This window comes from Leucoraja erinacea, chromosome 5 (assembly GCF_028641065.1).
Source record: "Leucoraja erinacea ecotype New England chromosome 5, Leri_hhj_1, whole genome shotgun sequence".
Classification (NCBI taxonomy): Eukaryota; Metazoa; Chordata; class Chondrichthyes; order Rajiformes; family Rajidae; genus Leucoraja; species Leucoraja erinaceus.
Window position 1 is genome coordinate 32,441,718 of NC_073381.1, and position 25,538 is coordinate 32,467,255.

A 25,538-nucleotide genomic window follows, 5' to 3' on the forward strand; every position below is an offset into this window, starting at 1 on the left:
ACTCAAGAACTTAAAGAGTAGATTTGCTCAAAGTAGCAAGTTAATAAGAAAAATCAAGACTTGTTGCTCAGATACAAAGTGTTGTGCTTAAAAAAAGTAGAGCAGATGGGTACATAAGTACATACATTTATATATTTTTATTGTTTCCTAGATTTTTTTACCAGTGCCCAGAAGAGGATTTGAAATAATTTCACAAATTTAAAGAAGTAATTTTGTTTGAAAATTTTAATACACTATTTCACAGTGACAACTGCATAAGTGCACTACAGCACATTACTTGACGACAACATCAATTAGTTCTTGGTAATTGTTATTTATGAGAAGTTTCCAAATTCTAAATAGTTTGCAAAAATAAAAGGAACAGTTGAAAGTCTGCTTAAACAATCGCACTGATTTTGTGAATCAAGTGCCAGTAGATAGTTTCAAGATGATTAGTCATGTCAACCAGTGTCCCGTTAAAAATTAATAGGGCATGTAGTGCATGTTCAGCCTTTCTTTGCAACTTCACTTTTGTGGAAAGAAGCAAATATACTTTTTGCTGGAAAATCCTTTTATAACCACCTCCTTGTAACGGTTAACGCAGCGCTAAACGTACTTAAGGATGGATGTACAGCTCTATGAGACATCAATAGAGAACCACCTTCTGCAGTGTAGCCTGCTTGATTCAACTGTTCAGCTACTTCATCAACACTGCACTGGCCTTCCATGTGATTGCCCAGGAGGTGCCTTATAAGGTGAGGGTAGAAAGCAGTAGAAATGCAGTCGACCATTAGTTTCTTGTTCAGCAGCAAAGAAAGTAGTTCTGAATCACAACTGGAAGCATCAATCTAAGGGAAGAAGAATACAGCAAAAACCTTTATTCATGTAAATTGTTAGATAAATGTTATTTCATTAGATATTGAAGACTTTGATTTACAGTAACTGCGTGACCTGCACCACACATTATACACAAGGAGAATATAAATGCACATCAAATCAAAACAAACTCTACAATTAGATTTATATACCTTTTATTATAGGCATGCATGAACAGTTTTGCAACCCTGATGGGGGAAAGGGGATCCTGAGGGAAAAGTATAGATTCTGAAGGGAAAGGTTAAAAGCAAAAAGTAAGCCAGAGGGAAGCTTTAATTAGTGCCCTGAAAAATCTGAGAGAACATAAGTATGTGCAACCATCCAGACTCAAAATGGTGTAGGATTATAGAGTCAGAGCTATGCAGCATGGAAATGGGCCCTTCGGCATAACTAGTCCATGCTGACCATGAAGCCTGTTTATACTAATCCCATTTGCCTGCATTCGGCCTGTAATCCTGTATTTCCTTTTCCAAGCATCTGTCCAAATGTCCTTTAAACATTATAATTGTGTCCACCTTCCTCTGGCAGTTAGTTCCAGATAACTAACCTCCACAGTGTGACAAATCTTACCCCTCACATCTCTTTAAATTTCTTCACACTCTCTTTATATCTTATGCCCTCTAGTTTTAGACTTTCCCATCATAGGGAGGAAGGGAAAAAAACTCAATTATTGTATTTGCTACCTTATCTGTGCCCCTCATAATTTTACAAATCTGTCAGGTGACCCCCCCCCCCCCCCCCCTTCTGTGTTCCAACCTATCCAATCTCTCGTTATAAGTAAAGCCTTCCATTCAGGGCACCACGCACATTTTCTGAAGCTACCATGTCGTTCCAGTGCAATGGTGACCAGAACTGTACAAAATATTCCAAGTGCGGCCATACCAATGCTTGGTAAAGCTGCAACAAGAAGTCCCAACTCCTGTACTCAATGAAGACACAAGGGACTGCAGATGCCAGAATATTGAGCAAAACGCAATGGGTCAGGCAGCATTTGTGGAGGGAATGGACAGGTGCCTTTTCGGGTTGGAACCCTTCTTCAGCCCGAAGAAGGTTCTTGACCAGAAATGTCACCTGCCCATTCCATCTTCAGATGCTGCCTGACCCTACTTCAGCACTTTTGCTTGAACTCAATGCCTTAGCCTAAGGAGGCAAGCATGCCAAATGCCTTCTTCACTACCCTATTTACCTGTGATGCCATTTTCAGGGGCTATGAACTTCCACCCAAGGTTTTTGCACATCAACACTCCCCTTACTGTACACATACTGTAAGCAATTGACAACCTAAAATACATTACCTCACATTTAGCTGGAATAAATTCTATCTACCCATCTTTCCAACTGATTTATGGCCTACTGTATTCTTTTACAACCTTTTTCATTAACTACGCCACTATTTTTTGTGTTGTCAGCAAACTTACCAGTCGGTCCATCTACATTCTCATCTAAGTCAGTTATGTGCAAGACACCAACAAAGGTCCATCACCCACCCCTGCAGCACATAATTTATTTCAGGCTTCCAGTAAAATAAACACCCTTTAACCACAATTGTCTGCCTCCTCTCCCCAAGCCAATTTAAGATCCACTTTGAATAAACAACAAACAGTAAATGCTGGTACACAGAAGGATACAAAGTGCTGGAGTAACTCAAGGGGCCAGGCAGCATCTCTGGATAGGTGATGTTTCGAGTCGAGACCCTTCTTCAGAATGACAGTTGGGGTGGTGGGGGGGAAATGGCTGGGTGAGAGGAGGCAGGACAAAATTTGGCAGGTACTAGGTGCTCAGGCAAGTCGGGGCGGGGGGCTTAAATAGGCAGATTGTTGAAGCAAAAGCCAGAGAATAAAGCATAATGTGTGAGATAGAAGAGTTTCAAATTGTGAAACCAGAGGAATGTCGGAGGAGGTAGAGGGGGAGGGGAGAAGCAGGTGAGAGTCCAGATGGGGCTCAGAGGATGGGGTCGTTAGAAGTTACCTAAAACTGGATCGACTACTCATTGTCCTGGTATTTTAAGATAATTGGTTTTTGAGCTAAGTGTGGCACTTCTGTGCTAATAAATCTGAAAATACTCCAAGGAACATGGGTAGTTTGAGCAATGAAGAATGTTCAGTTTTTTGGGTGTGGTAATCACTTTTCAGTAAATACTTACACAATTTAAATGGAGGCAGGTATCAAGGTGTTCACATGTGCTTCATTATGGAGGATGATTTAGATAGAACATTCAAATTGTATAAAAACGGTATTTTTAATGGAATAATTTGGGATATGGCTGGTGAGATCAAGCAGTAGCCTTTTCAGTCTTTCTACATACCGTAATTTTCTAGAAAACTTTCATTTGTGTGGGATGGTTTACGCACAATCGGGTTAACTTACTAGCCATGTCATCTGGACCACTCCACCTCTTTGAATAGTAGTACAAGTTCTTGTATGATTCGTAGGTCTAGAGGGATATGGGTCAACGTGGGCTAGCGTAGATGGGCATTCTGGTTAGCATGGAAGAGTTAGGTTGAGGGGTCTATTTCTAGCAATGTTACAAAATTTTGAGATTTAAAAAATCAAGTCTGCAATTTATCCCATCAGATAAAGCATAAAAATAAGTTTAATTTGACACCTAATTCACTTTCATATCTCAAGTAATAAAAAAGTTATGGCCATTTTCATACTCGGAAATTAGCATCTTGTTCCCTATTGATTTTCTATGGACATAACAAAAAAGCTGTGATCATGGACAGTCAAAAGCCCATAACCTTCTTAAAAATTAAGAGAACTGAATGAAATTTTCAGTTACCATAGATTGAACCATTCTGAAACAAATATAAAATAATCTTACTTGGATGATCAGAAATTAAAGCATATAATTAGTTAGTTACCCAATTGTAACTAATTACAAACTTCAATTACTAGATCTAAACATCTATCCATTTCTTAATAAATGATTAACATTTTTAAATAGCCTAAGTGTCCAAATAATATTCACAAATAATTCACAATAAAACATGATTTTTAAATCTCATTTACATCAATTTATAGGCCAAATGGAAGGAATTTAGTGTTCAATTGCTGTAAATTAAAGTCCATTTTAAATCGGCTTTCTAGTGGGTTCCTGTGAACGCGCTGGTTTAGAACGTTCACATTGCAGTGGATTTGTGCCCTCAAATGCCCAGAAAAATACTGCGGGATATAAAGAGCCCAAAATTAGCTACTCGCTATAGAAAACTTTATATACAGGGTTCTTAAGAAGCCCCTTTTAATGTAAAAATAAGGTACATACCTTTAATTGTTTGCTTTATAAAACCCTGGGGCTGCGAGAGGTCGCGGGTTTAGAGAGTGATTTTTAAACTACTATAACTATTATACAAGGCCATAAAAACTAATAATACCTTTTGCGACGGGGTCTTTCAGCGATTTTTCGTTAATGATTTACTAGGCTGAACATTTTCGATTGCCACAGCCTAGTAAAAATCGCGTTTTAAACTCGCCCCCTCTAAACAGCGCCAAAATCACACACACGGCCTGGGGCAGATTCTCAATGACGCTTCAGGTAGGTTTTGTAACATGCCTATTATTTCCAAGCTGCATGCCCCATATCCCTCTTAACATTTCCCATCCATGTACCTGTCCAATGTCTTTTAAATGTTGTCACTGAATTTGCCTCACCTATTTCCTCTGGCAGCTTGTTCCATATGTTGACCCACCACTCTGTGAGAAAAAGATGCACCTACGGTTCTTATTAAATCTTTCCCCTCTCTCTCACCTTAAACCAATGGCCTCTAGTTCTTGATTCCCTTAACCTGGGAAAAAGACACAGTGGATTTCACTCATGATTTTATACACCTCTATAAAATCACCCCTCAGCCTCCAAGGAATAGAGTCCAATCCTACCCAATCTCTCCATATAGCTTAGGCTCTCGTGTCCAGGCAACATCCTCTCTTGACTTTCTTCCCGCTAAATTACCTTTTTCCTAATGAAGGTAACCACAACTGAAGGTCATCAATGTCTTCTATAACTGTAACATAACGGCCTGACTATGCAATTCCTTGGGTGATGAAGACCAAATGCCAAATGCCTTCCTCACCACTTTCAGGGATGTGTGAATGCACTCCCAGATCCCTCTGCTCGACCACTAGTCACAGCCTCCAGTCTGTAAAATAGCATTCCACCCAGCACCCTCTGCTTCTTTCCATGAAGCCAATTCTGTATCCAGTTATCTAGCTCTCACTGGATCCCACGTGATCTAACCTTGCAGAGCAGCCTACCATGTGGAACCTTGTCGAAGTCCTTGTTGACCCATATAAACCACACAACCATGCTGATTATCCCTTGTCAATCCTTGTTGAAGTTTATATTAATCTACCCACATGTAATTTCTTAGTAAATTTGTTATGTCTTAACTCTTCCATATTATTTTTTTCTCCTGATTCCTTAACATCTCACATGAATTTCAATAATGTAACTGAAAACAATGCAAGTCTTAAGCATGTTGAATGGAAACATGCCATAACATAGAAACATAGAAATTAAGTGCAGGAGTAGGTCATTCGGTCCTTCGAGCCTGCACCGCCATTCAATATGATCATGGCTGATCATCCAACTCAGTATCCTGTACCTGCCTTCCCTCCATACCCCCTGATCCCTTTAGCCACAAGGGCCACATCTAACTCCCTCTTAAATATAACCAATGAACTGGCCTCAACTACCTTTGTGGCAGATAATTCCAGAGATTCATCACTCTCTGTGTGAAAAAAATATTTTTCTAATCTCGGTCCTAAAAGATTTCCCCCTTATCCTTAAACTGTGACCCCTTGTTCTGGACTTCCCCAACATCGGGAACAATCTTCCTGCATCTAGCCTGTCCAACCTCTTAAGAATTTTGTAAGTTTCTATAAGATCCCCCCTCAATCTTCTAAATTCTAGCGAGTACAAGCCGAGTCTATCCAGTCTTTCTTCATATGAAAGTCCTGACATCCCAGGAATCAGTCTGGTGAACCTTCTCTGTACTCCCTCTATGGCAAGAATGTCTTTTCTCAGATTAGGAGACCAAAACTGTACGCAATACTCCAGGTGTGGTCTCACCAAGACCCTGTACAACTGCAGTAGAACCTCCCTGCTCTTATACTCAAATCCTTTTGCTATGAATGCTAACATACCATTCGCTTTCTTCACTACCTGCTGCACCTGCATGCCTACTTTCAATGACTGGTGTACCGTGACACCCAGGTCTCGTTGCATCTCCCCTTTTCCTAATCGGCCACCATTCAGATAATAGTCTACTTTCCTATTTTTGCCACCAAAGTGGATAAACACTCAAATTGACCTAAAAACAAACTCGGAATTGAAATGAGCACATAGAGCTCTTAGAGGAAAAACAGGAAGTTGCTTAGGCAACGTTTAAATGTAGGATCTCCCACAGGACATTCCTCAAATGAAATTAGATTTGACAAGGTTGGAACCAGTTCTGCTGTTATAATTTGTAATTTTTGCTTTTCAAATTTATATGTTAACCAAGTAAAAAGGTGTTAATTAATTAATTCCAATCACAGAAACATAGAAAACAGCGTGCAGGAAGAGGCCATTCGGCCCTTCGACCCAGCACCGCCATTCATTGTGATCATCCCCAATCAATAACCCGTGCCTGCCTTCTTCCCATATCCCTTGATTCCACTAGTCCCTGGAGCTCTATCTAACTCTCTTAAATCCATCCAGTGATTTGCCCCCCCACTGCCCTCTGTGGCAGGGATATGTGCTTATCATCTTTGTCATTTTGAATTAAGGGCAATGGTCAGAAGTGCTAAGCACAAAGATGCACAATAGACTCTTAAATGGCCTCTCCTTTGTTCTAAGACTGTGGCCCCTGGGTCTGGACTCGCCCAACATTGGGAAATGTTTTCCTGCATCTAGCTTGTCCAGTCCTTGTATAATTTTATATGTTTCTACAAGACCCCCCCCCTCATCCTTCTAAACTCCAGTGAATACAAGCCTAGTCTTTTCAATCTTTCCTCATATGACAGTCCCGCCATCCCAGGAATCAATCTTGTGAACCTACGCTGCACTGCCTCAATCACAAGGATGTCCTTCCTCAAATTAGGAGACCAAAACTGCACACATTACTGCAGATGTGATCTCACCAGAGCCCTATACAACTGCAGAAGAATCTCTTTACTCCTATACTGAAATCCTCTTGTTATGAAGGCCAACATTCCATTAGCGTTCTTCACTGCCTGCTGTACCTGCACGCCAACATTCAGTGACCGGTGTACAAGGACACCCAGACATCCAGGTGCAAAGAAAATAAATTAGATTAATGTAGTAAGTGAGAAAACACATGGGGATTTTATAACATGTCTTTTCAGAGAAAATATTGAATTCAAGTACTAAAGTTGCGGCAAATACATGTCACTAGAGAAAAAGTCTGGACAATGTATACTTTGTTAGAAAATAATTGCTAATGAACATTTATATGTGCTTATCATCTTTGTCATTTTGAATTAAGGGCAATGGTCAGAAGTGCTAAGCACAAAGATGCACAATAGACTCTATTCAGGATCCCATGCCTTTGGGCTTGCTTGATTAACAATATATTATGTTCTATGGCATGGTAATAATCCAATTGCTCAACTAGGAACAAATTGTCTGTTCAGATTTTTGGTACTCATAATAATGACATTAGAAAAGGTGGAGGTAGAGGCAGTGATTCAATGTTAATCCCATTCATTGCTTGTGTTTCCATATCACTAGAGCTCTTTTCCTTCAACCACACAACTAAACTAAAGCACCAATCTGCTGGAAAACAAAGTGGCTCAGCTCTGGTGGAGGAAGTTGTTGCTTCATATCTCAGCGTCTGTACTCTCTCGTGTCTCTATTCATCTAAACTATGTCTAAATATTGATTCATGTTTCATTAATATGACAATGCTACATAGTTTCAATGTTTCAAAGTCCCTCCTAGAACTCCATAATCTTTGTTATTTAACTTTAAAAATACTCTAGTTCACCTGCCTGGCAAATATGTATTAACCTGCTTTCAGAATTTCTTGCAGGATTTTTATCTTCTTGCTCAATGACGTTCAGCTGGGATAGAAATCTCCACTCTCCCTATTAATCTAGTTCGAGTCAATGTGTCAAGATGACTGAAACAGATGGTACACCGCGTAAGGTTGGTAAGGTCTGCCAATCCAAAAAGTACTTGCACAATTTCCATGTTCAAAAAAATTCATCCAACAGAACAAATTTGTATTGATTTCAGTGATGCACATTACTCCTATTTATACATCCAACTATATACAGGAATAGTGCCTACTTCTAGAAGTAGGAAGACACTTAAAATACTCTCTTTATTCATAGCAAGCTATAGCAAATTGTTAGATTTGTAACTTATCCAAAGTAGAAGTATCAAATGGTAGAAGAGCCAGAGTGAGTTAAATAACAGCGTGGATTTGAGCTACTTCACTTGCTAATTTCAGCTGATAAATTCACACATTAGTAGTAATGGAGCAGTTATTAAATTTGACAAATTCCAAGGTTACCTAAAAGAGTAAACAAGAGCAAACACATTAATGCAACAACTGCACTGCAATCCTATTTTTGCAAGCTATGGATATGTTAAGGTATGATTACCTTAAACTGTAGCACATAAATAAGTTTTAAGGAAGATAAGGCACAAAATGCTGGAGTAACTTAGCGGGACGTAGCATCACTGGATAGAAGGAATGCATGACGTTTCAGGTCAAGGGGGGAGGGGGGACAAGAGATATGGAAGGGTAAAGGGTAAAGTGAAAAACAAGAGATCAAAGAGGATGGAGATCAAAGAAAATGTTGAACAGCATTATTAGCTAGGGGAAGTGAACAACAAGGCAAATAATGTAAAGTTTAATCAGGAGGTCAGTCAGATCGGAGAACTAGGGTGCGGGAGGGATGGAGAGAGAGAGAGAGAGAGAGAGTGAGAGAATGTGAGAGTGTGTGAGAGAGAGAGAGAGAGAGAGTGAGAGAGAGTGAGAGAGAGAGTGAGAGAGAGAAGAGTGCGTGTGAGAGAGAGAGAGAGAGAGTGTGTGAGAGAGAGAGGAGAGGGAGAGGGAGAGGGAGTGTGTGAGTGTGAGAGTGAGAGAGCACGGGTTACTTGAAGTTAGAAGTCAATATTCATACCATTGGGATGTAAGCTGCCCAAGCTAAATATGAGATGCTGTTCCTCCAATTTGCGTTGGGCCTCTCTGACAGTGGAGGAGGTCTATGACGGAAAGGTCAGTGTATAGGGACAGGTGTTGCATCTTCTGTGGTTGCAGGGCAAAGTTCCAGGGGAGGGATTGGTTTGGGAGAGAATGGATGAGTTAACGAGGGAGTTGTGGAGGGAACGGTCTCTGTAGAAAACGGAAAGGGGTGGAGAAGGGAAAATGCAGCTAGTGGTTGGATCCCCTTCGAGGTGACGAAAATGTCAGCAAAATATGTGCTGTATGCGACAGCTGATGGGCTGAAAGGTGAGGACTAGGGGGACTCCGTCCCCGTGGCGACTGGGGTGGAAGGAGAGCAAGAGTGGAACTGCGGGTTACCGAGGAGACACATGTGAGTGCTTCATCCATGATGGAAGAGGGGAACACCCGTTCCCTAAAGAATGAGGACATCTTGGATGTCCTGGTATGGAACACCTCATCTTGGGCACAGATGCAGCATAGACGGAGGAATTGGGAGTAGAGGATAGAGTCATTGCAGGAAGGAGGGTGGGAAGGTGTAGTTGAGATAACTGTGGGAGTCAATACGTTTATAATACATATCAGTTGATAGTCTATCTCCTGTGATGGAGCCGGTGAGAACGAGAAACAATAGGGAGATGTCGGAGATGGTCCAAGTGAATTTAAGTGCAGGATGGAAATTAGTAGTGAAGTTAATGAAGTCTGTAAGTTATGCATGGATGCAGGAGGTAGTCCCAATGCAGTTGTCAATGTTAAGGGACAACCAATAAAGGATAGTGTTAACAAAATTTAATCTTAATCCAATTAATTTGATTTCCCATATCACCAGAACCCCCTTTCCTTCAACCACATACAAACATCCAAATTCTTTCCTATTTAATTTTAAAGCCATGTTCTTTTGTTCACTTTCCTTTAACAAAACAAAAAATCATAGGAGTTCTGCATGAGTTGTTGAGAGTGAACTTTCAATATTGTTTCAGAGCAATGCAGCAAAAATTATAATGTGTCCAAGATACTGGAAAAGGACAGCTTACGAGTGATGGAAGCAGAAACAATAACCAGTGGGCAAGGAGGATGTAAATCCACGATGCCAACAACACCACGGATATCTGACCATTGTGTGGCAAGGCAGTGATGTACAGTGCCCTCCATAATGTTTGGGACAAAGACCCATCATTTATTTATGTACCTCTGTACTCCACAATTTGAGATTTGTAATAGAAAAAAAAAAATCACATGTGGTTAAAGTGCACATTGTCAGATATTAATAAAGGTCATTTTAATATATTTTGGTATCACCATGTCAAAATTACAACAGAGTTTATACATAGTCCCCCAATTTCAGGGCATGCACTTATTGTCTACTGACTATTAGGAACGGGGTACTGATTGGAGGTGATCAGCCATGATCATATTGAAGGGCAGCGCTGGCTCAAGGGCCGAATGACCTAATCATGCACCTATTGTCTCCATAATGTTGGGACATGTAAATGAAAGGGGTGGGAGATTGCAACCTACACGTGGTCCACCCTGTTTCGATGAATGCAATCAAGGCCACTATCTTCCACCGCTTCTACCCAATGCTTGGTACCTACTTCCAGCAGCCATTGGTTGTCCTCCAGGATGCACCTAGCCGCAGCCTGGTCCATGCCAGTCACCAGGGCGAATTTGGCGCAGAAACTTTCACGGCTGCAGCGCAACGTTTCCGACGCCTCCGACGGCCCGGGACTCTTGCACCGAGGTTGCTCCATGGCCGGAACTGGCAAACACTCGCCAGCCCCACCTTCCCATTCGCACCTGCCCCCGCCGCTGCTTCTGCTCCCATCCCTCCCTCCTCCCCAGATCTCCAACACCCACGACCAGGTTGCTCAAAACACAGCAGCGCCTCGTCCAAAGCCGGGGACATTGAAACATGTCTAGCCAAAAAAGTGTGGGGGCTGCAGACCCCCGGTTCCGTGGCCCATGCATTGAATGGAAAATGTGCTCTGAAATGTTACAGTTTTAAATGCTGGAGTTTTATACACTTTGTTCTTAGAACATCTCATTATATTTTTCAAAGGTTATCTATTGAAAGTAGGTAACTAGCTTTTCTCCAATTCAGTATATCCTGCAAATTGCCATTGGTTGAAAATGTTCATGCAAACATTCCCTCTGTGACTGAACCTACTACACCATTTGTACATTCAATTTGGCCTTTAGATGGTGTGTCATCTGTTTTGTGCAAGTTGAGATCTGCAACGGCACAAACTGTGAAATAAACTATTATTTTACTCAGTCACTCTTGGAATACTGTCAGATTTCCAGACATGGGGAATTAGGCCCAGTGCAGTATCTCTGTTGGATGATAGGTGTAATGCAACTGTTTCATCTGTAATTAAACAGGCTAGGTGGGCTTTAGATATACATTTCAAAATGATTAATTTAAATCTTTCATTTTAAAGATATCTCTTATAATAATGCACCAACATCTGAACATGATATTGAGTGTGGCCAGTTGCTTCCCACACGCAATGCATTTTAACATTGATTACACCAACATCACCTAAAGGCTGAAATGAAAGTACAAATGCTGCAATAGGTTCACCCAGAGAGGCAATGTTTGTATTAGCATTTTTGATCAATGGCAACATATACGTTACACAATTAAAAACATATTGTTAACTACTTTGAATAGGTAACCTATATAAAATAAGAACAAGTAATTTGACTAAGAACAATGTTCATGTCTCTTCATCAAATGACAATGTCAACTTCACAAGTGTGGTATTTGCAATTGTTTTTGTCCCTCTGAAATAGTTCACAGCCCTTCATCTCTGTTTTGTGATGAATCTCAATTTTGCTTTAACGATCTCAGCAGGCACATTCTCCAATTGCTTACGGGCCCTTTCATTAGCACAATCCATTTTTCAATCTAGGACTGTGCAATCTACAGCAGCCCTTCTATTGCCTCTGGAAGGATCAATTCAAGTGAGCTGAACTTGATATTGCCTTATACTTCCTGTATTATTCTGTACAATGACCCAGCAAGCAATCTCCATATAATAGGAGAACAGGCTTTTAGCGAGCTGCTTCGTTGATGGTAATCAATGATAAACTAGTAGCCTTCTAATCGACACCAAAGCCAACAGAACCAGTTAATGGCTAGCTATTTTTAAACCATGGTGCTGGATAAATCCCTATTTGTTACTGAAAAAAGCATTTTAAAACCATGGTAAAATGGTAATAACTCTCACACATTCAATCTTTATAGTGAAAAGCAAATTGAAGGATCAAATTACACACTAAATCTGGCCTAATCTCCAAACAAGTCTTGATTGCACAAAGCATGCTGGCATTTATTGCAGAAATTCAATTATTTTAGTCATTATCCAAGAGGACAAACTATTTTTTTCCCCAATCATCTTGTGCCACTGTAATGTTTAGTTATTTAATTTGGGTTACTATTCAGGGACAGAACCAGGACAATAGAATGGATTGGATGGATTTATGCAGATACATTTCTGCAATTTAAATTAAAATTTTTGAATACATATATTATAAGTGAATTTATTGAGCAATTTCATCTTTGCATTTATATCTGAAGTTTTAGATAAAACATTTAGTTCATTACCATGAATGAGATTTCAAAGATTTAGAATTGAATATCCTTACCTGATCAACTGCTTTTATCCGTTCCATTGCTAGTATCTGCAGCTCGTGGTTATCAGTTTCTATTCCAAGCTTTAATGCTGGCAGCAGTATGGATTGTTCCAGGAGCAGAATACAAATTTTCTTCACATACTGCATAGGAACACACAAGGTATTTAGTTAAATAAATGTAGACACTGTAATTAAATAATATTCCGATTGAAAATAAACAAAATAACATGCAGGGTGTCAAACTGCCTCTCTTCACTTTCTCCATATTTTATGCAATGGACGGAGGCAAAATGAGGTGTTAGTGTTTAGCTTTGTGATCATTACTTATTAATTAAACAAAAAATAGGTTGGCTTATAATAAGTTAATTAATGAGTTCAGTAATCTTGCCCTTAAAGTAAATCATGAATAATCCAACAATCTTATAATAATGATTCATTATTTTCTATTAAAAAAAAGGATTGACTGAAGTCTCTCTTTACTCTGAAAATGCTCACACAATGCTTTGAAAAACAGTAGGATTTGTAATAAAAGTCATTAGTAGGGAATAGCACAGCAGATTTGACACAGGCTTTTCTGATTTGTGAATTGGGTTCAAATGCAAACGAGACACACAGGATGAAAGTCTCCACTGCTTTCACAAGTCCAATGTGAAATGTGTTTCAAAGATCTCTGTCCAATTTGTTACTAATTGGTTTGAGAATTTAAGAAAGCAAATCACATAATAGAGCTTAACTCTGCATCTGGGCACAACCGATTTATCTGGCCCAAGGAATACTTTCCTAAAATGGGAATAGTTTCTTTCCTGGCATCATTTTGATCAGCACCAAAAAAACCCAACCCATCTACATATATTAAATAGTTGCATTCATATATCCTAAGACAGAACAGCAATCAAGTTGTAAATTAATCCTCAAAACAAATCTGTTGCCGATAAAATGAGAGTCGAAGAGGTAGTGGGGTTTTGGGAAGTTGTTAGGTAGCCACTCGATTTGCTATTAATCCAATGATTTTTTTTAAGCTTTAAGAAAAAGGGCGACAAGATGTGGGAAGTGAATGGGACACTGGAGGGAAAAGAGAGTAGGGCTGCTAGGGAGGCCAAGGTCATAGGACACAAGGATGCACAGTGGTGGTGAGCAAGACTACTTACTCCCCATTAAATGTTGCCTGGGGTGAAACAGCAGTCTGGAACTTGCTGAGAAATGTCAGCAGTTCCTTGGCAAACTGACGCGATTCAGCTACCCAGCAAGTACCAGAGCACACTGGGCACTTACAACAATGGAGAAGTCCTGACTGATTTGCTGGTGATATCCACCACTGAAATCCACAAGGAGCTCAATGACAGAACACAAACCTTGCATAATCTAGTTCTTACATTAAATAAACTGCCAACAGAATATGTGCTAGGTTAGTATATCCTCTTCATCCAAGTAGAAATGATTACATAAAAACACATACATTTCTCCTTGTCTGGATGTTCTTTTTAATTATTTAAAACTTGTTTACTGGGCGATTTACTTTTTAACATTTTGTTTTTAAACTTTGTAAAGAGCCAATTTGATTTTTAATTTGTCAGCATCTACCCGTGACACCACTTGTACTCCTAGATCCCTCTGCACTACAACATCATTGGACAAGGGCATTGAATGCAACATCTCCAAGCTTGCAGATGACACACGGATGACAGCGGATGAGGCTGCAGGGTGACTTGGATAGGCTGGGTGAGTGTGCAAATGCATGGCAGATGCAGTATAATGTGGATAAATGTGAGGTTATCCACTTTGTTGGCAAAAACTGGAAAGTAGACTATTATCTGAATGGTGGCCGATTAGGAAAAGGGGAGATGCAACGAGACCTGGGTGTCATGGTACACCAGTCATTGAAAGTAGGCATGCAGGTGCAGCAGGCAGTGAAGAAAGCGAATGGTATGTTGGCATTCATAGCAAAATGATTTCAGTATAGGAGCAGGGATGTTCTACTGCAGGTGTACAGGGCCATGGTGAGACCACACCTGGAGAATTGTGTACAGTTTTGGTCTCCTAATCTGAGGAAAGACGTTCTTGCCATAGAGGGAGTACAGAGAAGGTTCACCAGACTGATTCCTGGGATGGCAGAACTTTCATATGAAGAAAGACTGGATCGACTCGGCTTGTACTCGCTAGAATTTAGAAGCTTGAGGGGGGATCTTATAGAAACGTACAAAATTCTTAAGGGGTTGGACAGGCTAGATGCAGGAAGATTGTTCCCGATGTTGGGGAAGTCCAGAACAAGGGATCAGAGTTTAAGGATAATCGGTATTTTAGGACCGAGATGAGAAAAACATTTTTCACACAGAGAGTGGTGAATCTGTGGAATTCTGTGCCACAGAAGGTAGTTGAGGCCAGTTCATTGGCTATACTTAAGAGGGAGTTAGATGTGGCCCTTGTGGCTAAAGGGATCAGGGGGTATGGAGAGAAGGCAGGTACAGGATACTGAGTTGGATGATCAGCCATGATCATATTGAATGGCGTTGCCGGCTCGAAGGGCCGAATGGCCTACTCCTGCACCTATTTTCTGTGTTTCTATGTTTCTGTCTCCAAGAGCACTACAGTTCACTGTGATTGATTCCAGATCTGCAGCTGAGTGGTTATAGTTCAACCCAAGATGATGAGCCACTGATGCTTGATAGGACATTCCACCACTCACCTGCTTTATGGTGGATGGTAATTAACTGGGTTGGATATGACCTTTATTTTACAAACAGAATAGATATGATCAATGTGTAAAATTACCACATGTAACATTGTTTTATAATTGCAATGCTAATGCAAAACAATTAAGTGGTCATTCCTCCTGGACCCAGATGGAACAACAATAGAGTCTCCCTGGTCCTTACCTTTCACCCCACCAGCCTCCACATCCAGCAAATCATTCTCTGACATTTCTGCTACCTGCAATATGATCCCATCACCAGTCACATCTTCCCATCCCCACCTCTTTCTATGTTTCACTACCCACCCTCTGCAATCCCTTCCTACCCAAACTGCAGCCTTTCCAGGTACATTCCCCTGTAACCACAGATGATGTAACATTTCTCCCTCCATCGCCTCCCTCATCTCTATTCAGGGAGCCTAGAAAATCTTCCAGGTGAGACAGAAGTTCACGTGCACCTCCTCCAACCTCATCTACTGTATCCAGTGTTCCGATGTGGCCTTCTTTACATTATAAAGACATCTGTAGACCAGGTGACCGTTTTGTAGACACATTTGTGCTTGGTCCGCGAAGACCTGCTGTACCTCCTGGTTGCTAAACATTTTAACACCCCTTCCCCATACTGGCCAAAGATCTTATAGCGAAGCAAGATAGGCTACTCCTGCTAAATGCAATGGACTGACGTGTAGTACGCTATGGAGGGGATCATGGGCATTTTTCCACGCCCATTTTAGCAACCTGAGCCTACCTAACCCGACCCGACTCGCACTGTAATCAATGTTGCGGGGCAACAGTTTGTGTGGGTCAGATTCATAAATCTGTCAGTTCAAACTTCTTGTCAAGAATAAAATTTGATTCTGGTAATTGTCTTTTTTAATGTTTTTTAAATCATTTCTTTTTAAATGGCTCACAAACAGTGTTTGAGTTGATTTTGTAGTAACCGGAACCGACCCGACTCGCAGGGTGATTGACAGGGGGGGGACTTTTTGTGCGTGATTATAGGGTTAGATTCATAATTCTGTTAGTTCATAATTCTGTTGATTCTTGTTAAGGAATAAAATGTTTATAAACACACATACATGAAAATTATATAAATGTATATAACACACACAATTATATTTCTTCTAATCCAATAATGAACTTTATTTCAGACTAGACAAGGGACATTAAATAAGAAACATTGTCTTGGGGCACTCTCTCTCCCCGCTGCCCCGGACCCCGCACTCCTTCTCCCCGCACTCTCTCTCTCCGCTCCCCGGCCCCGCACTCTCTCTCCCCGCTGCCCCGGGCCCCGCACTCTCTCTCCCCGCTGCCCCGGGCCCCGCACTCCCTCTCTTCGCTGCCCCTGGCCCCGCACTCTCTCTCCCCGCTGCCCCGGACCCCGCACTCTCTCTCCCCGCTGCCCCGGGCCCCGCACTCCTTCTCCCCGCTGCGGATCCAATCTTTGGCCGGAAGCAAGAAGGCGGGAGCAAGAAAGCGGAACAAGATGGCGGAACAAGATGGCGGAGTCAGGTTGCTAAAATGTGTCCTATAATCACCCATGAATCCGCCCATGAGCGTACCTCACGTTTGCGTGAGAGTAATCCATCTTGCTTCACTATAAGATCTTTGATACTGACCTCCGTCCTGGGCATTCCCCATTGGCAGAGTGAGGCCACATGCCACCTTGCGAAACAGCATCTCATATTCTGTTTGGGTAGCATGCAACCAATGATATGAACACTGAATTCTCCAATTTTAGGTTGCCCCTCCCATTTCCCACCCTCTTTCCTCACACTATTTCTTCCCTTTAATGCCTTCCATTCCCATCCAACTGTATCCCCTCTGGCTTTACATTTCACTCCTCTTCTCTCCTCATCTAACAGCCTTTTGTCTTCTTGTATTCCTGTCATCTATTTCTTTTGTCCACCCATCTGGCATTCATATCCCCCCTCAACTGTACCCACCTATGACTTGCCACTCCCACTTCTTTTCCAGTTTTCTCCCCATTACAATTAGTCTGAAGAACGTTCCTGCCCCAAAACGTTGCCATACCATGACCTCTAGAGATGCTGTCTGACTCGCTGAGTTACTCCAGCATTATGTTCTATACAAGATTCCAGCATCTGCAGTGCCTTGCATCTCCAAATAAATACTTTAGGTGTGTTGTTATAGAAAAGGATGCAGGTAACCTTCCAGAAATGTTATGGAACCAATGGACATTAAAGGAAATCAATAGCATTGAGAAAAGAGCTGCAGAAATTAATGGTATTGGAGGCCAAACTTGATTATTTAATTCAAGTTCAAGTTCAAGAGAGTTTATTGTCATGTGTCTCAGATAGGACAATGAAATACTTGCTTTGCTTCAGCAAAGAATTCTAAAGGTGATAGCTGTGGTAATAGCAAATACATTGGTTATTATATTCCAATGTTCCACAGATTGGAGATTGGCTCCTCCAGATTGGTTTGTTTCAAATGTAACCCCATTATTTAAAGTAGAAAGAGAGAAAATAGTAAACTATAGACTGGTGAACCTAAGTGATGGTGAAAATGCTAGAGGCTTTTGAAAGGGAAGCAGAGAGTAGAAATCAAATATTCAGGATGATGGGTATAGTTGTGGGATTAGTGGCATAGTTCTGGGATTAATGCTCAGCCCTCAACTATTCATCTTGTTTATCAGTGATTTGGATGAGTAAGTTAAATGCAATATTTCAAAGTTTATTGTTGACAAAGTGAGTGGGATTATGAATTAAGGGGAGATTGCATAGAGGCTTCAAGGCAATTTAGATTGAATCTAGTGGCGGTGTCTTCACTGCATTGACTCTCATTTTTGGGTGTGCCTGGTATGAGCTTTTGCATTTCTCATTCATAAGTGTGGCAGAATGAGGATAGAGGTGGGCCACAAGGTTACAGATCATACTGATACACATTGCTGCTTTTGATGCCAAACAAAACTCATGGTTTCGAAGCTTTGAGCCGTCAGATCTGTTCTAAATAGCAATATACCATTTTGGAACTCATGAAAATTCTGATTCTACAGGAAATTAAAATGTATGTCTTTAATACAAATGGAATGCTGTTAGTAGATTCTGATTAAATTTCCAACTGCTTCCCACTAACAGAGCTGTCTTGTATGACATGCTCCAATATAATCAGTGCAGATTAAACTTAAAAAAATGATTCTATAATTACCTGAATTGGTAGCTTGTGCTTCGTCGAATAAAGAGAACGGCAGATGTCGAGAACTTCATTTGCAGTGGCAATTTTTTGATCAGGATCACACTTTCCCAACATGGCAATAACAAGCTTGATCCAAGCATTATCCTTTTCACTTGTTCTAGAGGGAGAAGAGATTTCTTAATTAAGAGACTTCAACCACATTTCAGCAGCGTACCCCATATTTGAGATTTCAAAGCTACATCTAACTACATGTGTACTGTTGTGAAATGAGAGAGGGGAGGTTACAGGGAAATGGTGAGGAGGTTGAAATTGCTCTCTGAAAGCTGGGATAGACCAGGCTGACTGACTTCCTTCTTTGTTGTAAAGAGATAAGAAAAAAGGTCCATGGACAAAACAAGATCTATCAGTTTCCGTACGACAATTCCATATTTCCACATGACCTCGAATGCAAACATTTCATCTCATCGAATCTTCGCCTGCTCACAAATCAATCCCAATCCACCACTGATTTTCCCTCCCCTCCTTTTTTTCCCTCGGATTACACCGTGTGCTTACGCACTAGGGGCAATTGATAACGACCAATTAATTTATCAATCCGATCACGTTTGGGATTTGGGAGGATATCACTGCACCTACAGAAACACATGCACTCACAGGGAGAACATGCAAATTCCACACAGACAGCACTAGAGGTCAGGACTGAACCTGGATCACCGGAACTGTGAGGCAACAACTCTACCTGCTGTGTCACTGAGCTTCAAGTATGATCGGAAGGAGTTTTGAGGAAAACGATGCAAGTCTCTTGATTGACCAATAATCAAAATGAGACACTTTGCCATTTTTTCCTTCTTCACCCAACTTAGACTTCTTAATGCAACACTGGCTTCCAGGCCTTCTATGTCCACCTTGTGACCAATATCTACAGTCCATTAATTTGAAAATATCCTAAGCTCAAAAGTAAATATCCTAAATTCCAAGTTCTATTCACCCATCTCAAGTTTAAAAATCTAATTCTTGGGTTTGAATCTCTCAATGGATTTGTTATTCACTATAACTTCTTCCAGCAATCTTGGAAGATCACAGCCAAAACCAGTGATGTTCTTGTGCATATCATAACCTAAGCATCTGGAACAAAAACAGCACCACTTCATAAACCTATCAACTGAATGCCAACATGATTTTGCCTGAAATCCAATTCCCTGTTGCCAATCACGAACTTCATGACCGAACTACATACTATGCTGTTTAAAAATGTTTGCCTTTCAATTCCTAGTTCTTTGCTCAAAGTTATCTAAAGTTTGAAGTTTTTAGATAGGCACATGGATATGCAGGAAAAGGGGGGATATGGATGATGTGCAGGCAGAGGAGAATAGTTTATCTTGGCAAGATGCTCGGCATAGACGTTGGGAAATGAAGGGCTTGTTCCTATGCTACATAGTTCTCTGTTCTATTGTTGAGTGGAACTAAGTATAGAAAAAACAAACACTATTAGCGGTTTTCAGGAATTTGCCTTATAAAAACAATGTATGAAAGCCAAGAAAGAGAATGGACTTAGCATTGGTCTCATCCAGCATTAAAGCTTTTTCAAACCAAGTCTTACTGGCAGATATTAAATGTTTAAGAATAATCTAAAATCTCCAAGTTAATAATTAGAGGCATTACACTATTTTGAACAATGTGATTAGTATGTGACTGTTGCATGGGCTTCCATTACAAAACATAGCTGCAAGCGCACAATACATCCACAGTCCCTCTCGATTTCTACAGGCACGATAAACTGTTTTTCTAGTTCCATTATGTTTACCTTTGTATATTTTACAACATTTTGTTAAAGCTATATAGAACATAGCCATGAAACATGGCATTTTTTAAATTTCAACTTCTATGTTGAAATCTCTCTGTAAAACAAGTCATTTTTATCAACACAAAATAATTTCACAACGTTTATATTTCTCTTGAGATCTGTATTATTAATGAGATTTTTGCATTGGAGGTAGCAGCACAATTTCTTTTTGCCAAATACAATGCGGATTTATAATCAACACTTGTCACAGATGTCCCATTAGGTTGGATAGAATAAATCTCCTTTGTACTTCAGGTAATACGGAGATTAACTGGAAGCTAATGGAATCTGATTTAAAGGTGCATGATCCATTCAGTAATAAGAGTAAATATGGGTCATCCAGAATTGCTATTAATTAACTGTTGTGCTGGTAATTGCAGTCTTGTTAAATTTAATCTTAATAGGCACAAGTATTTTTGGTCTTTTCATTGTAACCGTCGAGATTACCAATGCTACACTGACTTTGCTATTAAAGTGATCAAACTATAAGAGTGGCTGAGCAGCAGATGGTGATATTTTAACATTATATTAGAGAATGTAATGCAGAGGTGCAAATTCCTGGTTTGTGTCAGAGGTGGGTGAGGTAGAGGATGGAAGGTTCTGGCTTTGACAACACTGTCAAGACCTAAGAACTGGCATTAAATGTTTTACTCAAAATTATTCCCTTAGCTATGTTGTTCATTTGAAAATAGAAATAGCAATTCTATAATTCTAAACGTATGATATTAAATGTTAGAACAAAGTTTGTAAGTTAAAAAGCAGCTTAACATTTCCTTACAACTAGAAATTTGAAGATAAATGAGCTATTAAATAGAACGAAATAAAACAGAGATAAGGCCTGAATGACTGGAATTTTTTTAAAAGCTCCAACCAATTGCATACCAGTGAATGATGTATGATGTATGAAGACAATGTTCATGAGGTAATTAAAAGGAAACCAAATTAAAGTGGAACAAAAGGGCACCAGTCGGCGAATGCCACAAGAACAAACAGAGTTAGAGAGAGAAATAGGCATTAAATGACAGCAATCTGGATTTAACAACAAATACTGGAGCCAAAACTATGGAACGTATTGGCCCTGTGCTCACTCAGTCACCCAATCTCTCGTACCCTCGAGAAGGATGATGAGTAGAGGTAGCTGAATGTAGAGGCCTCTCCCCCAAAATGGGGTTCAATGCCCAGAATTCAGTAAATGTCTTAAGATATTTTTACTGAAATATGACAAACATTTTTTTTTGTATCTTTTTTTAATTTTCTCTCTTTTTTTTTTTTTATGAGTCCAGTGTCAACATACATATTAAGTATAGGCCTCCCGGTCGCTATGTAAATATAGTTAAGTGTTTAAAAGAGAACATATGAATAAAAACAAAAAGATAAAAAGAAAAAAAAAGAGAAACAAAGAGAAAAAACAAAAAAAAAAAAAAACCCCCCTAAACTAAAGAAGAAAAAGAAAGGAAAAAAAAAGCAAAACAGAATCTGGGCTGCAAAGAGTTTCAACAAAATAAGTCCTTGTTTGTAGTCAAGTCCGTTCCACCGTATACCAGTAAAAAAAATATATTATAACAGTTGGAGAGGCGACAGTTTATGACGTATGAAAATGTTGAATAAATCTTCCCCAAGTCCGATCAAATTTAACCAAGAGTTCAACAATGTCACAAAATTTATTTTTCTAAATTTAAACATGATATTGTTTCATAGTATCAATGGAGTGTGGTCATAGGATTGGAATCTTTCCATTTAAATAAAATAGATCTTCTGGCAATTGATGTGGTAAAAGCAATCAGCCAATGGGTGGAACGGGACAGATGGATCCTGCTAGGATCCCTTTCCAGTCTACCTTGGCCAGCTCCTCTCTCATGCCTTCATAGTCCCCTTTGTTCAACTGCATCACTGACACTTCCGATTTAACATTTTCCTTCTCAAATTGCAGATTAAAACTAATCATATTATGATCACTACCTCCAAGCGGTTCCTTTACCTCGAGTTCATTTATCATATCTGGTTCATTGGACAACACTAAATCCAGAATTGCCTTTTCTCTGGTCGGCTCCATTACAAGCTGCTCTAAGAATCCATCTCGGAGGCATTCTTCAAACTCTCTTTCTTGGGGTCCTGAACCAACCTGATTTTCCCAGTCTACCTGCATATTGAAATCCCCCATCACCACAGTGGCATTACCTTTGTTACATGCTAGTTTTAACCTGCTGCAACGTACACCCTACATCCGGGCTACTATTTGGGGGTCTGTAGATAACACCAATTAGTGTCTTCTTGCCTTTACAATTCCTCAACTCAATCCACAGTGACTCTACCTCGTCTGTCCCTTTGTCTTCCCTCGCAAGGTACTGAATTCCATCCCTCACCAGCAGAGCTACCCCCCTCCTCTGCCCACCTGCCTGTCCTTTCTATAGGATGTATAACCCTGAATATTAAGTTCCCAGGCCTGATCCTCCTGCAGCCACGTCTCAGTAATCCCCACAGTCATATCTACCAACCTCTAACTGAGCCTCAAGCTCATCTACTTTACTTCTTATACTTCGCGCATTCATATACAATACTTTTAATTCCTCACGCATCTTACATTTCACTTGGCCATGCTCTCCTATCCCTTTATGAGCTTTCTTTCCCGTGAGCTTCCTTTCCTTTCCTTTCTGGGGTCATTAACCATCCCTTTACTCTCTTTCCCTTTAACTCTATCCTCGACTATCCCATTTGACACCCCACCCCACTTATTCAGTTTAAAACCATCCGTGTAGCAGTGGCAAACCTGCCTGCCAGAAAGCCGGTTCCCCACCTGTTAAGATGCAATCCATCCCTTTTGTACAGTTCGCCCTTACCTCCAAAACAGATCCCAGTGATCTAAGAATCTAAATCCCTGCCCTCAGCCACCCATTCAGGTCCCGTATCTCCCTGTTCCTGCTCTCGCCAGCGTGAGGAACTGGAAGCAAACCAGAGATAACAACCCTGGATGTCCTGCTTTTCAGCATTTTTCCGAGCTTTCTAAAGTCACGCTGCAGAATATTCATCCCCTTCTTTCCGACATCGTTTGTGCCGACATGCACTACCACTTCCGGCTGTTCACCATCGCCCTTGAGGATTTTCTATGTCCGTGACATCCTGGATCCTGGCACCAGGAAGGCAACACACCATCCTCGAATACCGTCTGTTCCTGCAGAAACCCCTGTCCGTACCTCTCACAATGGAGTCTCCAACTACAATGGCATTGCCTGACGTTGGCCTCTTTGGTTTTGGCTCAACAGCTCTTTTTGCTTCGCAAGCCACTCAGCCGCTCAGTGTGATAATATCTTCTGTCCCAACAGCTTCTAAGTGGGTGAACCTGTTCACAAGAGGTACAACACCCGGGGACGTTTGCATTCCATGTTTCCCTCCCTTTCTCACCGTCACCCACCTTCTCTCTTCCAGTACCTTAGGTGTAACAATCTTACTGTAGGATTTGTCGAGGAACGACTCAGTTTCTCGGACAAACCTGAGGTCATCCACTTGCTTCTCAAGTTCCCCAACACGGTCCTTCAGGAGCTCTACCTGGATGCACTTCTCACATTTGTAGCAGCCAGAGGCACCAGCAGTATCCTTGACCTCCCACATACTGCAAGCATCACACTGAATCAGCTTGCTTGACATCTCCTTCTTTCGTCTCTCCCTCTCCAGCGTTTTGCGTAGCCTCCTCTAAGACTCGCCGAAGACTCTCGAGCCAAAGACTCGCACTTCCCTCACTGCTGCTCCCTAAGAGCCGTCCTGCTTATATTGACTGATAAATTGCCTAATTTACCAATTTACAAACCAAATTCCTCAGTTTTAAACTTTTCCCCCTCTGACTCTCTTCTAACCCTCGTCCCACTCGGGCTAGAGCCAATCAGTGCTTTCTCCTGCTTCTCTTTGTTGCTGTTGCTTCAAAATCCACGGGAGCTCTGAGTTAAGTCTGCCTGTGCTTTGCCTCTCCTTTTCAACTGTTTTCCCCCTCTGACACTTCTAACTATCCTTCCACTCGGGCTAGAGCCAATCAGTGCTTTTTCCTGCTTCTCTTTGTTGCTGTTGCTTCAAAATCCACGAGAGCTCCGAGTTAAGTCTGATATTATATATTAATTTCTAAGATATTCTTTGTTACTTTCCATTTTTAAAATTGAAGGAATCCCCCCCCCCCCCACCCCCCAGCATCTCCCAGACTGTTTCGGATCTCATCACAACCTGGCATCCACAGGTTCCCCAACCGCGCATTGTCCGCTTCTATCTCCTCCCCAAAATCTACAAGCAGGACTGTCCCGGCAGACCCATCGTCTCTGCCTGCTCCTGCCCCACTGAACTCATCTCCACGTCAAGTTCGCAGCACTCGCCTGAAAAAACGGGAACTGGAACGGCGACTGTCAGAGTGGAACACACACAAACACATCACAAAGGCAGGGGCCAGGGAAAGCGAGGGAGCTGTCTGAAATTCACACGGTACAAAGCCAAGATGATACAGACACACACCACGTAAACATGAAGGTTAAGACGGCTAGCACAGTGTACGGTAAGTCCTTTAAAAGAGGGGTGTGGGGGGCAGCTCCTCCAGGGAGGGGGGGGCCTCTTGGCTGCTTCTCTGAGGGGAGAAGGGGGTAGGGAAAAGGGGGGGGGGGGGTGCCAAGAAGGGGGGAGAAGGAGTGGAGCCACTTTTAAGAAGCCAGACAACTTTTAATAAGCCGGAGATACACAGCTGTAAAGTTTGGTGGGCATTTAACATTACTGGTCGGATATCCTTGGTTCTGAAAACCCGTGCTTACATTTTTTAGCGCCAATGAGCCAATGAATATGCCCGGTCAGGAAAGGCAATTAACTAAAACTACCTACGATTACCTTGACTACCCATAACTACATGGCGACCCCGCTACAAATGCACCTACGATTACAGGCTTATCGATTTTCTCCATGCTGACCAATTTTTGGTCGCAGGAAATTTTTCAACATGTTGAAAAATTTACGGCAACCATACTGAGGCCGCGACTAGTTCCCAGAATGCGGGAACTCCTCGAGACCTCAATTGGATCCTCGACTTCCTCATTCACAGACCACAGTCTGTCCGTATTGGTGGAAATGTGTCAGCTACGATAACAATCAGCACGGGAGCACCTCAAGGCTGCGTGCTCAGCCCCCTGCTGTACTCATTCTATGCTCATGACTGCGT

At 41.2% G+C, this 25,538-nt stretch overlaps 1 protein-coding gene across 1 annotated transcript in view; it reads right to left on the reverse strand.

Annotated features, from left to right (window-relative positions):
* Window positions 1-210: 210 nt before the first annotated feature.
* Window positions 211-25,538, reverse strand: part of nbas (NBAS subunit of NRZ tethering complex) — a 253,972-nt gene continuing 228,644 nt past the window's right edge. The window contains exons 50-52 of the mRNA XM_055635330.1: window positions 18,529-18,673; window positions 12,681-12,809; window positions 211-827 (exon numbers count right to left, since the gene is read on the reverse strand). Coding sequence (XP_055491305.1) covers window positions 552-827; window positions 12,681-12,809; window positions 18,529-18,673 — 550 coding nt within the window. The 3' untranslated portion in view covers window positions 211-551. The remainder of the gene's footprint in view (window positions 828-12,680; window positions 12,810-18,528; window positions 18,674-25,538) is intronic.